At 42.1% G+C, this 14,353-nt stretch overlaps 1 protein-coding gene across 1 annotated transcript; it reads left to right on the forward strand.

Annotated features, from left to right (window-relative positions):
* Positions 1-526: 526 nt before the first annotated feature.
* Positions 527-14,071, forward strand: ANXA8L1 (annexin A8 like 1). Its single transcript, XM_032694905.1, has 13 exons — positions 527-603; positions 715-761; positions 4,697-4,787; positions 5,037-5,131; positions 6,252-6,365; positions 7,212-7,302; positions 7,892-7,971; positions 8,588-8,647; positions 9,203-9,296; positions 10,998-11,093; positions 11,347-11,405; positions 12,236-12,358; positions 13,690-14,071. The coding sequence occupies exons 2-13, from the start codon at positions 741-743 to the stop codon at positions 13,744-13,746; spliced, it is 981 nt and encodes a 326-aa protein (XP_032550796.1). The 5' UTR covers positions 527-603; positions 715-740; the 3' UTR covers positions 13,747-14,071.
* The last annotated feature ends 282 nt before the right edge of the window (positions 14,072-14,353 follow it).

The raw sequence follows: 14,353 nt of genomic DNA on the forward strand, positions 1-14,353 counted from the left end.
TGTTTTACTGAGTTTCACTCTTAAAGTATAGGACATGGATGGTGTGGAGTGTGGCTGGGTGTGTTGTTTGTTTGGTTTGGATTTTTTGTGGTTGTTTGGAGGAGGGTTAAGTTTTTGAAGAAAAGGAGGTAGAGGAGAGTTTAAGTTTCTAGAGTTCCATTTTGCAGTGTTCCAGATTGGTAGAGACAGCAAGAGTTGGTAATAATGAATGGCTTATTCTATTGTAGCAGAATTCACCTACTCTCAGTGGAGTTTTAAACTGAGAAATTACCTAGTTTGCATGTTGTGTCTGTGCCAGAGGCCAAAATGTTAGCAGGGAAGGGCGTATGTTGGGAGAAGCAGTGGAAACATTACAGTGAGTCAACAAGGTTGAACGTAGGGCTCCTCACAAGGGAAGCCTCGTTTATTAAGCAACTTGATCTCTCCCTGTGAGCTCATATGTGAAAAACAGGTTGAGCCATGTCTGAGGGTGTTGCCCTGTGGAATTTGTAGATAAGGATGCTTTATACCTGCGTGTGCCGAACACAGAGAGGTCAGTTACATTCTGTGGCTTCCAGAGGGAACAAGCCTCCAGAGGAGTACAGTTATTCCACTTTTCTTGCGGTAAGTTTATTGAAAAGAACTTTTGCTTCTTCCTCTTCTCCCTATGCCTCCCTTCAAATCTCAGATTCTCTAACCATGAGGTATGATATGTGTGGTTTTCTTCATCAACAGAGCCAGGTATCACTACTGAGGCTGCAATGGCGTGGTGGAAGGCCTGGGTAAGTAGAGGATATATTGACACCCTGAGTTTTTTTGGAACTATAATAAAGTAACTTATAAGTTGTATCAGGCATTGTGTCGGAATGAAAAGTTTCCTTTAAAAATCAGCAAGACCTGTTTACTGTTCTTCTGGCTGCACAGCAGCATTCAGCATTTCAAAAACACTGATGAATGAAGGTGTTAACATGATTGCTGGCTATAAGAAGAGGAGTAGACTCTGCCTGACCCTTCAGTTGAGAGTGGTGCAGGGGGGTGTTTGTGTGCCTATGTGCATGGGGAGATGGTACCATGGAACAGCAAAGTTACACAGTTGAGGTCTGCAAGCTGCGGGCTCCTTGTCTGCTCCCTTCTCTTGTGGTCAAGTGTGAGTTCAGGGCACTGGTCTGTCCCCATTTTGGTCCCCTGTTGTGCTGGCAGGCTGTGGTCACAGAGAAAGATACAGTCAAGCCATAATGTCTTTCTTTGGTAGGTCTTTAATATTGCAACAACAATGTGTCCTTGTATACCCTGTCTGTTTGCTAGGAGCCAGAAATGCTGTGTATGTTCTCTTGTAAACTCTTGTGGCTTTGAGAGGAATTGGCAGGATGGGAGATGCTCATGGGGTGCGCTGAGGCAGCCTCCAGGGTCGAGCTCCAGCCAGGCAGCAGGTAGCTCTGATGATGTGCCCAGTTCTGCTGCCATCCATAGCAGCTCTCCCGTTAGCCTCTGTGGGAGGCCAGGTTTTACCCACAGATTTCATCTCCAGATAACTATAAGCCAAAGCCTAGAAGAGACCTGCTGGAGACATGCAGTGGAGGAGTACTGGTAGAGAAGTCTTCTTTTACTGTTCCAACCCCTGCCCAGCACCTCTGCCAGTAGTGCACAGGCTTTCTCTGGAATGCTTTTGGCTCGTTTGTTGAAAGATTTGTCCCAGAGTTCCCTCACTTGTTGTTGTGAAGACAGCTTCATGTTTAAGCAGCCTGTGCAAAGGGTAAACCTGCACCGAGGCTCCAGTGCTGCTGCTCCTCTCCCAGCTGGTGGCAGAGCAGGGGGTGAGGGGCCCCCCTGCCACATGCCAGCAAAAGTACCTGGGAATCACAGGAGAGCTGTTTTAGTGTATTATATTGCCTCCAATGCAATGCAGCCATCAGGGAGGGAGAAACTACTCCCTGCATAGACCTGACCGATTTTTCGGGCTCTCAGTTACAATTTTGCAACTGAGGGGCGAGGACCAGAAGAAAAAAACCAAACTAACCCCAAAATACCTTGTGGAACAGGGATTGCCAAACTAATTCCTACTTTCCTTCAGTAGGATTCAGATAGCAAACTTTCATAATCTCAAAATATTTTTTCCCCCCCAAAAAAGATTAAAGTTGTAATGTTCCTTTCTGCTGAGTTCTCTCTGCTTTGCTCTTTCCTTTTGGAAGTTTAGTATAATCAAATAGATGCATTTCCAAAGCTTGGAGTAGCTCTCACTTTAATTTTTCCCTTTCTGCTGTTCTGTTCCCCAGTACTCCAAGTTGGAAATAATTTCTAAACTTAGAATGAGAAAAGAAGGAGAAAAATCCTTGAAAACTCCAGTGATCTCTTGCTAGTTGGTGTTGTAGGGGGTGGAGGCATGAAAAGAAAATGAGAGGCCCAAGGAAGGATGGGGAAAAATTGTTTTGGTTTTCTAAACCCATCATAAAAAATACAGTTCAAAGGCAAAAAAAAAAGAATGAAAAAGTGTGAAACTTTCTGAGAAACTTGCTACTGAGAAAACTCAAAATGTAATCCTACCTGTCCCCAAATTCCAGCTTTTCAATAAACTATTGTTTAGTTTTGAAGATATTTTGGTAGTAAAGCTTTTAATCCTTCCTTTCATTTATAGGTAAAACTTTTCAGAGCATCAGTTGTCAGGTACACTGATTCTACTGCTTTTGTGCCAGTTATTCATATTTACATTAAGAGTGACACAAATGCCTTGAATAGTTTCGGTTAGGTAGTAGTAGGATCAATTCAACTGGGAAACAAGACCAAACTGAACAGGGTTTCTCTGAAAAGTTGATGTGGTTGTACCTGTGCTGCAACAATTATGCACATGGAGAATGAGGTCTATGAGTGAGTCATGAGTGTGCTACTTGACCCAGGAAGGGACGTAACTGTTTATTGGGATTAGTACGAAAAGAGATCATTGTTTAATTTGTTTCCACTGCCTCCAAATGAAAGCTCAGTTTTGCACTCCCTCTTTGACTGAGTCACCAGGCATGCATCCAGAATGTTGGGGGTTTTTTCACATGTTCCTTGCATGCAGCTAGAGAGGATTGACCATCTTTTTCAGAGCAAAATCATATGGATGAGTGCAACCTGCTTTCCCAGAAAGCTGTGATGGTGCTGGCTGTCTTAGCAGAGGGCTACAAAAGGTGCACCTGCCAGCTCAGCCAGACACCTCTAGGCCAATGACAAACCGTTGGAGATGGCAATACTACCTAGTCTGTCACTGCTTTTTCTGCAGTGACAGCTTCACCACAGCCTTAAACTTGCTGTTCAGTGATTATTTGAATTCAAAGCTTCGTCTGTTGAGAAGTTTCCTGTTGACACCATCTGCTTCACAGCTGCTCTTTCTGCTGGGACAAGGTGTGGTATTGCAGGAGTCTGTGCTGGCTGTAAAGCAAACTTCTGCAAGTCTTGCTGACTGATGAACATACTGCCTCTCTCAATACTCATCATTGCCTCTTGGTCCCTTGTCACTGCTCCTGGAGCTTGGCTGGCAAAGGGGCCAGCAAGCAAACATGTGCCAGCTGTATCTACTGGTACTCTCTCACAGGAAATAAGAGCAGAGGGTATTTGCATCACAGCAGGAGGCTGGTGGGTGGCACTTGGTGGTCCATATTATGCAAGTCAGGTAGGACATTCTGGTCTGTGAGCTCTGATTTTTTTTCTGGCCGTGAAGTCACCACCATTGAAAAATCCAGCAGGTCATACTGATACCATTAATTCAATATTAACACAATCTCTGAAAGTAAATTTATGAGAATATAGTTGTTTCCAACTTAAATATCTTTGCTGCTAAGAAAGAGAAAACTGTCTATTGTTGGAATAAAGTGATGATGACTCTTCATGCCTATCCACCCACATACTCTCCTGTTGATAGGACCAGCTTGTTAGAGATGTGACAATATATCCAAGCCAGTCCCTTGACTAAAAGCTATGTTAAATCAAAGCTTTTATGCCTGGGTTTTGGTTGATTGCCTTGCTTACCTTGTGGTGACTGAAATAATTCTCAGTGTGTCTTTCTGCCCTGGGACTCTGGCACTATTGGCACCTTAGGGGTCTGTCAGGGGGATTCTTGTGTAGTTGGCCCTTGGTACAGCAAAGAACTCAAACCTGCACTCCTCTGGGGGGGGTATCTCTTCCTTCAAAGTAGTCTCTTAGCCCAAATCCTTCCAGTGGAGATGCTTCCTTCCTGAAACCAGCTGTGCAGAAGTGCAGCAGCAGCTACTTAGAAAAATTGCTTGTGAGAGCAAGACTGTTCCAGGAAATCAAAAAACTATCTAAAAACTACCCTGCGCCAACCCACTGGGAAATGCAGTATGATGCTATAGCATCCATGCTGTGAAGCACTGTATTTAAGGGGTGAACAGGAAAGTCCAATCTATTACAGTCTGAGGTTTTTCTGCCAGACTGCCTGCACTGCCTGCTGACTCTTGCAGCAGCGTCAGCCATGCTTTGCACTTCATGTTTCTGCCGGGAGCCAAAGGCTGATACAGGCAGGTGGAGACAGGAAACTTGTGTTCTCTTTGGAGAGAAACTTGTGTTTTCTTTTTGCTCTGCTGAGAAACTTTGAAACAGTCTCTCCTATTTTCTGGGACTTCCCCATGTGTAGGCAACAAATGGCATTATTGTACTTTTCAAATGCTTTTTCTTCAGCTGATGAAATACAGCAGTGAAAAGTCCTGGATTTTTCTTCTTTCAGAGTGAAGAAGAGGGCAAGTCTGTGGCAGGTGCTTTACGCTTTGATGCTGCACCTGATGCCCAGATCCTGTACAAGGCCATGAAAGGGCTTGGTGAGTTGACTCCAACCACATATGTAAATTCTAGTTTTGCTTATACTTGCTAAGTCGAAAGCCATTCCTTAGGAAATTTGCATCCAGGGATACAACTTTTTTTTTCATGTGAAAAATTAAAGTTTCCTTAGTATGTACTTGTGAAGGCAATGAACTAGGCAAAGTTATCTGAATATTCAGACTGGGATTTTGGACTAGTCTCAGTTTATTCTGTGACCTTTGTTTGTGACTTATTGTTGCTCTCCACAGGGACTGATGAACAAGCTATAATTGATGTCCTAACCAAGAGGAGCAATATACAGCGTCAAGAGATTGCCAAATCCTTCAAAGCACAGTTTGGAAAGGTTCTGCCAAAGCAAAGCCATATTCAAACACTGTTTTACTGCAGCCAGGGTGTAGTAAATGGGTGTACAGTTCATCCTGCAAGCATGATGCAAACAATACGCAGGTCTTCTGCAAATAACTAGATTAATATCTATTTATAAGGCCTGGGATGAATGTGGGAAATCAATTTTTGATCAGAAAAACTTGGTTTTCTCCCAAAGATTTAAATTTTTTTGTAAAATGCATTTTGACAAGAAACACTTTTAAAAAATCAGTTTCAACTTAGAGTGTAGCTTTTTATTGTTTTTGAAGCTGTACCAAAAATTGATATTTTTTTAAGTGATATTTTGAGTAAAATATTGGTTTGGCTTCAGGCCTTTTTAAGTGTCACAGAAAGTTCAATTTAAAGACTTATTTAACTACAGTTGTTTGGAAATTCTGAAAATGAAAACAATCTGTGGTTATTGACAACCATGTTTTCCTGTGGCTCTCTTTGTTTCTGTGATAAAAATCTTACTTTTAATGAGAAAACTTTTCCACAAGCCAGCTGTGCTACCAGCCCTACTCTGGAGCCTCCAATGACCCTTGCTGGAAACAGAACTGCCATGCAAGGGTCTCAGAAAAGGAAGCAAATATGGGAGTGGCAAATATGGAACAATGTATAAATAGAATGCTTACATCCCACTAAAACAAAGACAGTCATACCCTCGAAAAACCTGCACTGTAGTGAAAGGAAAGCTTGAAGTGTATCTTCAAGCAAACTTTGTGCCTGATTCTGCAAATGTCCCGGGTGCAAGTTTATGTGCAGGCTTTGGGAATCTGCTTTCCCTGAAGCTACCTGTGTTCAATTCAAGGCCTTCAGCTGCCTAGTCTGCTCACTGTCTAGAGCAGGATGGAGAAAGATTTGCTGCAGGATGATTTACTACCTGAGAAAGCTTAAGTATTGAGAAAACAGGAAATGCGGAAGCACCTAGACAAATCCCATTTGGGAGTTAGGTTCCATTTCAGTTCCAGGACCTTTTTTAGTGAACTATCAACACAATACTGTCATTCGGCTTCATTACTTAGGCCATGGGGATGGAAACAGCATGGGCAGTAAAAAGATCCTGTGTATGTAACTATGTGATGCATATTTAACAGGATCTGATTGAAAGTCTGAAGTCTGAACTGAGTGGCAACTTTGAGAGGCTCATTGTAGCTCTCATGTACCCCCCCTTCAAGTATGATGCCAAGGAGCTGTATGATGCCATGAAGGTAAGCAAATTGCATGCTGATATTTACGTAATAGCCAAAATGCAGTGCTAAATTCCTGTAATTGTGCTTATTAATGTAATTGGTAATAAGTGGACTGTTATGTTGTTAAGTTTGTTATTAGCAGTAGCCTTTGAGAAATAGTTAATTGTATTATTAATGCATATTGTGGTTATGGCTATAAAAGAATTTCTGTACATGTGTGTCTCACAGTTTTGCTGTTGCCTTCCCAGGCTTCTGGTGCTAATAATGCCAAGGTTGTGGGTTCAGTCCCTGGAGGAGCCATTCACTGAAGAGTTGGACTTGAAGACCCTTGTGGGTCCCTTCCAACTCAGAATATTCTGTGATTCTAAATTCACACACTAAGCTGCTGCCCTGACACCCCACCTGAGCCACAAAACCTTTAAGAAATTAAGGAGTGGTGGTGCAAGGGCCAGGCTGGGGTTAGCTGGGATCCTACCTATTGGTACTGTATTTTTACATGTTTCAGATGCAGAGTGGTCTATTAAAGTGGTCCAAAGATGACTGTCTAGCCAAGCATTGGTCTCCCCACATCCCTCTAATGCTGTCTATTGTCAAAGATCTGACTCTAGAAATGCATTGCAGAAGTGTGGGGTTACATAAAATCATCCTTTACAAATTAGGCACCTCAGTAAAAGAAACCGTGTTCAAACCAAATGTGCTTTCTGTCTCCAGCTTTCATCATGACAGTTTCTTACAGCTCTGCACACAGCCTGACACTGCTGCTATCCAACACCTCCCTTGACCATACTTTTCTAGCAATAAATCACACTCCATGACTAGATCCTTTTCTCCACCTTTATTTCTCCACTGTGTTTTCTATTAAAGGGTGTGGGAACCAGTGAAGGTGTTATCATAGAGATCTTGGCATCTCGGACTAAAGCACAGATCAAAGAGATAATCAAGGCTTACAAAGAAGGTAGGTGCCTGGGGCTCAGATTTCTGTGGTCAGAGCAATGAGCCTGATTGCACAGCACTAATGGTGTTACCAGCTAGCACTGTCAGCAGGAAAATGGCTTTTTTAAAAGCCAGAAGGTGGAACCTAACTTTAGTTTCAGCCTGGCAAATAGAACATGGTTATGCTGAGATAATTTGAAAATCCCTTTCTAGGTCTTCATCCAGCTACAGCAGAGGGTCAGCAAACCACAGATTTGGCTCAGTTTGGCCACAAGGGCTATTGTCAGAACACAAGCAAAACTAGAGCTGTGCACTTGACTGCTTCTCCCCATTAAATAGATGGCATTTATTAAATATGTATTTGTAAATATTTGATCTCTTTGGTCCCTTCAACTATACCTCTAACATTAGCTCTGGGTTTATTCCTTGGAGGGGAGCTAGTGACTCAGCTGGATGCAAGCGCCAGCCTGGGTATCACTGAGGGTGTGGTCTCAGCCCTATTTTGTTCCCTAATTACCTTTTTGACCAGTGTCCTTTGGTTACTGGTAATATCTTGACTATACCACCCAAATAACAAATCCTTCCCTTGTCCTTCTCTTTCCTTTGGGTAGAATACGGTTCTGATCTGGAAGAAGATATAAAATCGGAAACAAGTGGCTACTTAGAACAGATTCTGGTTTGCCTTCTTCAGGTAATGCTAGAAAAGAGAAATGAGGGTATAAAGATCATCACATTTTTCTCCTCCTTTTCTGAGAAGACATGCAATAGAAAAGCCAGTACAGTCATGATCACCAGATAAACTGCGGAGACAACCATGTCACTTGGAGTGAATCTGTTTCAGCTTCCATGTACTGAAGCAGGGAACTCTCCATCCTTTAGCAGCAATAAGAGATGGAATCTTAGAGCCAGCTCTGCTGCAGGGAGACACCTCACTTTTCTGTATGTGTAAAGCCACTGCACTCTACAAGGGTCTTAGAAAACAGTGGCCCTCTACTATGATTCACCACTTTTCTAGGGTTTGTGCCTTTGATGTTGAGTGTATTTGGATGCATTTACTCTATCACATTTTCTCAATTTTTCTACCTAGCAGCAGAATAACTGAGGAATTTTTTTACTCCATGACTGATTTCAGTGCCTTTCAGTGAAGGAGTTAGCACTTGTGCTGTCTGAAGCATTACTGCTTGAGCACTCTGCAGTAATAGATAGCTGAGAAGGATAATAGATCTTTGCCCAGAACAGATGCTGTGATCCTTATTGATGGAAGAATCTTTGAAACAAAATGGTTACCTTTCTTTTTCTTCTCATAGGGTGAGAGAGACAATGCCACTCTCTATGTGGACACAGCCCTGGCTCTCCAGGATGCAGAGGTACTCTCAAATGCCTGTGATCAGATATGCCTGCAGATATTGCTCAGATACGTCTGCATCCCCACCTTCCTGAAATTCAGAGTGCTTCAGCGGGGAACAGAGTCCTGGTTATCAGAGGGTTGGACTCACAATAGTGTGGGGTGGGGTGATCTTCAAGTAAGCAAGTTGGGGTTCTTCAATTTTGCCTGCACTGCTGAGCTTTGCCATTCCAAAGAGGAGTGATGAGACCTGGGCTTTGTGCTCAGCTGCTTTTGATATGTGAAGTGTATGGGTGTGGTGGAGTGGAAGAAGAAAGAAAAGGGAAGAAACCTCCAGAGTATTGTTGGCTGCTCCAGCTGCTGCAGGAGGAATGGAAAGGATGGAGACAGCAGCTGCTCCAATTTGTCTAGAAGACAGTCAAAGGTTTTCATAATCAACCATTCTAGAAGACTCTAGTTCACACAGTGTTTTAGGTTACTTCAAACCTCTTTACCCTAGTGATGCCTTCAGACAAACTCTTCCTTTACCAGCTGCACACACAGAACATCTCACTAATAATTGTGTGTTAAATTACAGACTCTCTATGCTGCTGGAGAAAAGATACGGGGCACTGATGAGATACAGTTCATCACCATCTTGTGCAAAAGGAGTGCCACACACTTACTGAAAGGTATGGAGCAAAGCCCACACACCCAAGCTCTGGAATGAGAAATCACTCTAGCCAAAAAGAAGAGACAGAGCTATAGGCGGAAGAGATGGGTGGTTGGAAAAAAGTACCTGAGTCTATGTTCTAATCCTTAGTCACTCAGTAACCAAAAGATGCCAGCAGCTTTATGAAAGATTATGAAGACTTAGTTCTGCTGAAAACCAAGTGGCTTATCTAGGAGTCCTTTATACAGTGCTGATAACAGGATGGTATAGTTGTTTTTATAAACCCAAGAAGTGAGTGCGTGAGTCCCTTTCTAACCAAGGAGCATATGGTGGACAAACAAATGACCCCTTGAGTGTGGTTCCTTTAGGGGGGAAAAACTAAAAAAAATCACTAAAAAAGGCATCAAGGCATCAAGGGCTGCTGGGAGGGAAGACACTAACCCTTCTCCAGCTGAGAGACCTCAGCTCCTCACTGTCCATGCAGCAGAGACCTGACCTTGTCATCTCAAGACTTTTGAGGCATAACAGATTTTGTTATGTTGACTTAATCTAAGCATATCAAGTACTATGTAAATCAGCTAGACCTAAACTGATAAATGTAGTTGGTGATAAATTAAGCATGCCTGAACTTTTTCAAGCTGAGGTCTTCTGAGGCTGTTTCTATGCCCTGGAAGCCAGCTCCCCCTTGTGTTTCAAATTCAATCTCCCAAGGTCACTTAAAAAATAAACACACACAAAAAAGGGGCCTCTAGAGTCTTTGTCTGTATCTGCCTTTAAAAACCAAAATTCGTCTAGTTGTTATCATAATGCAACCAATCTTTGAAACCTACCATGGCACCAGGCAATTTCCTCTGTGCTATGGCAGCCTGGAGCTGATTGTCTTTAAAACCTGAATGTAATTGTTGCAGCCTTTTTTTTTTTTTTAATAGAGTGGGCCTGAGTTGAGAAGTTTGTATCCATCTGTCTATTCTGTATTCCCTTTCCTCAAAGTGTCTTGAGTGTTGATGGTCTTGGATGCTGAGCAAAGTTTATTAAGATGTCCATTGCATTATATAGTTTTCCTTCTCTGTTAGTCTGAAGGCTAGGAATAAAAACAGATATCTATGTTTCTGAACCCTGGAGTATACAAAGTGTGTAAGGTGAAAAGTGACTCTGTTCCTGAGCTTTTGTTAATGTGGGAACTCAAATATCTTGGAATATGCACTTGTGTTTTGCTCATCTTTTCTCAGTTGTTTTTTTAAAATTGTGGTTGAAATAGTAAGTTTTCCCAAAATGTGTGGTCATCATTTTAAAGTCCATGGGCCATGAGCAGCATAGTCCTAGATTTAAGTTGATTTTATTTTGGCTCCTGAAGCTAATTACATCACCAACCACAAGACCAAAGGTGTGCCTCACCTTCTGTATTCTGCTTCATTTCCGTGTTTAAAGACAGCAGTGAAGGGTCAGATTTCCAAATGAACTTGAGATGACTGAAATTACATTTTCAAATGAAGGCAAGAAATTAAGAATCAGGGATGGTTTGGGTTTTGTGAATATTGCCATCCATTTTTGTACATTATTTCTGATGTTGACTGAAGCCTCCTGCTGGTGCAAATATGACCATTGCTTTAGCAGGATCTGTATGTTCATATAACCACACAGGCAGTGTCTGCAAATATTGGGCACAAAATGCCTCAGAGATTGCTTGGTAAAAAATTGAAGTTGTTTGTGTTTCAAACAGTGTTTGAAGAATACCAGAAACTGGCTGGTAAGAGCATAGAGGACTCTATCAAGAGTGAAACACATGGTTCACTTGAGGATGCCATGCTGGCTATTGGTAAGAGCGATGATGTTTCCCTTTGCTTTGTCTGAATCTGCTGCCTTTTCTCCTGCAGTAGTTGACTGTTATGAGGTGAATCTACTTTATAAAGGTATCTGGTAGGCAGTAAAGTGTGCCCCTTGGGTAAGATAAACACAGATTTCTGGAGCACACTGAATTAATGGAAAGGATGTTGAATCTGTGTCGGAATCACCTGCTGCCCTGGACTGGAATTACTATTGATTCTTACTGATCCTTTTTGTATGTCTAGTGAAATGCACCAGGAACATCCGTTGCTACTTTGCAGAGAGGCTGTACCATGCTTTAAAGGTAAGACTCTTTATTGTAACACACTTGTTTTCATATTGGACTTAACTTCCACCAGCTCAAACTTGAAGAGCCAAAGTTTTGGTGAAATGCAGCAAGTTTTGTGCAATTCTTGCAAAAAGTAGCAGAATTCTTTCAAAAACTTTCAGTAGAAAAGTACCCTTTAAGCTTGAGATACCAAGGGAGTCTGGTTTTTCTGGTTTAAGAGTCTGCAAGAAGCTCAATCCCACTTTCTGGAACACAGACAAAACCTCTGGAAGAAGCTTTTCTAGGGGGTTGATTATAGTGAAGCTTTGCATTCCATAATCGACTGGAACACAATGTTTTCTCTTTAGGAAGCAATTCTCTCAAGGGCAGTATAAAATGAGAGTTCTAAATGGGGACACATAAGGCATTTGCAGATTGTGCCCCTGTAACAGTTAATTGATATGTAAAAGACGTCAGCTCTCCCAACTTTTTGGAGAGCTGAGATAACTGATTTGTTTTGTTATAGATGTGATCTTAATTTTCCTGTGAATGATTAAACAACATTGGTTGAAGCCAAACATTGCATGGATGATGCTACACTGTATTCAGTGCCAATTTCTGACTCTGTAGCATGTTTGCTTTTGCATTTGGCATAAACAGAACTTGTAGCACACTTCCATGGTGGGCATGTGGTGGTGATGGTGGCCCCGGGGACAGGTGTGAGGGTTGGCCCTCCAGAAAGGGATGCAGATGTTCTGCAGGACAAATGATGTTTGAAAGCTGACTCCTGCTGTCCTGAACCAGTTTGCACAGCTCATCCCTTGAACACCCACTAACATCACAGACTGATATATCCATTATTCCAGGGGGCTGGCACAGATGATGGAACTCTTATAAGGGTGATTGTGTCTCGAAGTGAAGTTGACCTGAATCTTATAAAGCCTGAATTCAAGCGTATTGCAGGAAAGTCTCTCTCCAGTATGATTTTGGTAAGCAGAATCTTGATATGATGATTCTTAGCCATTACATGTACTCTTAACCTGTCTAGCACTGTGGGATTTTTCCATGGTTGTTTTACAGTAACAATGTCATTTTGGCTGTGATCGTGGCTCTCCTTCATTAGGCCTATTAACTATCATCCCCTTGAGAGACATATATGCTTGAAAGGTGAGTCAGGTTGTCAGACTGTATGCTCTACAAGTGACTTGGACAAAGCAAACCCAAGAAGAGACTGCACCAGGTTTTTCATGGACCAGACTCTGTATCCATGTACTGCATGATCTTCTAGATGAATCTAAATTGTTACACGTATCCCACACTTCTGTGCCATTTTCTTTTCTCTCTCTGCTATCCTTAACTGCCTCAAGCCAGTGCCATATAAGTCAAAACAGTGCGGAGGGGGTTTCTGTTTGTGTTCTTTTTTTTTTCTTATTGTTGCTGTTGTTTGGAATTTTTTAGCTGACTTTACCCCAGGTGAAAGCCTGGTATATACTGTGATGAGACAGATTTAGAAACTGAACCTTGTCAAAGCTTATTGTAGCATTTGAGTCTCGGTGAATTGAGTGAATGTGTCTCCCCTCTCAGGGCTGAAATTCTGGTTTTTACAGTTTGTCTTAAGGACTCTGGGACATTCCTCTCCCCCTGTGCAAATGGCACAGAAGCCCTATCCTTAGTAGTCCCCATGGGAAGTAATGGTTCTGTAATGAAGGCCCTTTCTTGTAATTGACACTGTCAGAGTCTGTCATGTTGATTAATGATCAGTCTTCAAGGATCTGTACAGCATATTCATTCCTTCTCAGAGGTGGAACTGCTTTACACCTGTCATCACAAAACATTCAAAGGGAGCAAATTTTTTTATCTAGTGAATATTTTGTGTGGTGCTTCTAGATAAAAATGACCCTGGTTTTGGCTTTTTAAAAAATACCATGTGTCAGGGCTCTAATACCCTTTCCCTTCCTGTAGGGAAGAGATGGTACACAAATATCCAGGGATATAAAATCTGAACACAACTGGCTTGATTGCTCTCATTTGTGCTGACTTTGTGCTGCTCTGCAGGACAGAACCCTGACCAATTGCTCACCTGCATTCCAAAGGAAAGAATTAGACTTGATAAATGTTATTTCAGGTGGCAGCTACAGGCCTCATTTCTCCGTTCACTTTTGATGGTGTGTCAGTTGGCAGTAACTCTGCTAAAGTCTGGCTTGCTCTTTCCAAAATCCTTTTCCTGTGTGGGCATATTCCACAGACTGACAAAGTCAGCACTTGGAGCATATAGAGGAACTTCCATGCTCACCTATTTTTTAATTTTTTCTCCTGTCAGGATGACACCAGTGGCGATTACAAGACAGCCTTGATGAATCTCTGTGGCAGTGACTGACAAACTATAGGAGGAAGATGTTGAAAAGGATACAGAGAAAATTAACAGTGAACAAGGGTCTTGAAAATGTACATGTAGAAAATATTTCCATTGATCCAAGTGGGGAGAAAAAGAAGATCAAATTAATAGTCAAGATTTCCAAAGCTTTCTGAAGGTTGTGGATGCTCATTATACATTAAATGCTATTGACTTCCCCAACAGTTTTTCAAACACAAGGGGGAATGTTAATTTTTCGTTTTCCTTTTGTTCATTGTAATTTCCTTTATTTTAATTCTTTGTGAACTATGATGCTTTGATGAGAAATTAAAGGTTCTTTTAAACCCTCTGTAGCTGTTTCACAAGTCTGAACAATTCTACAAAGCTTGGGCTGTCCTGAAGCCTTGCTAACTTCACTAGGATAAGCTGGTAGAGTGCAGACCGTTTGATGCTAGCAGAGTGGGTCTGGAAGGAGTCCCAGATATTAATGAGGCTTTAGGTCATGGGTCAGAATGCCATGGGGGTTGGTTTAGCAGCCTTATTTGCATAACTTCAGTAGGGTCTCCCCAAGGAGCAGTGAATGGCAGAGCCAAGCTGGCTGTAAGCATGTGAAAGTTGAAAGCTGTGTGCC

Source organism: Chiroxiphia lanceolata, chromosome 8 (genome assembly GCF_009829145.1).
Source record: "Chiroxiphia lanceolata isolate bChiLan1 chromosome 8, bChiLan1.pri, whole genome shotgun sequence".
NCBI classification, from domain to species: domain Eukaryota; kingdom Metazoa; phylum Chordata; class Aves; order Passeriformes; family Pipridae; genus Chiroxiphia; species Chiroxiphia lanceolata.

Bases quoted from the DNA above. Each gene is read 5' to 3' on its own strand.
- ANXA8L1 (XM_032694905.1), top strand. From the start codon at position 741: ATGGCGTGGTGGAAGGCCTGG. The intron at 8,648-9,202 runs GTACTCTCAAAT...GTTAAATTACAG, and splicing joins TGGCTCTCCAGGATGCAGAG to ACTCTCTATGCTGCTGGAGA. The intron at 9,297-10,997 runs GTATGGAGCAAA...TGTTTCAAACAG, and splicing joins TGCCACACACTTACTGAAAG to TGTTTGAAGAATACCAGAAA.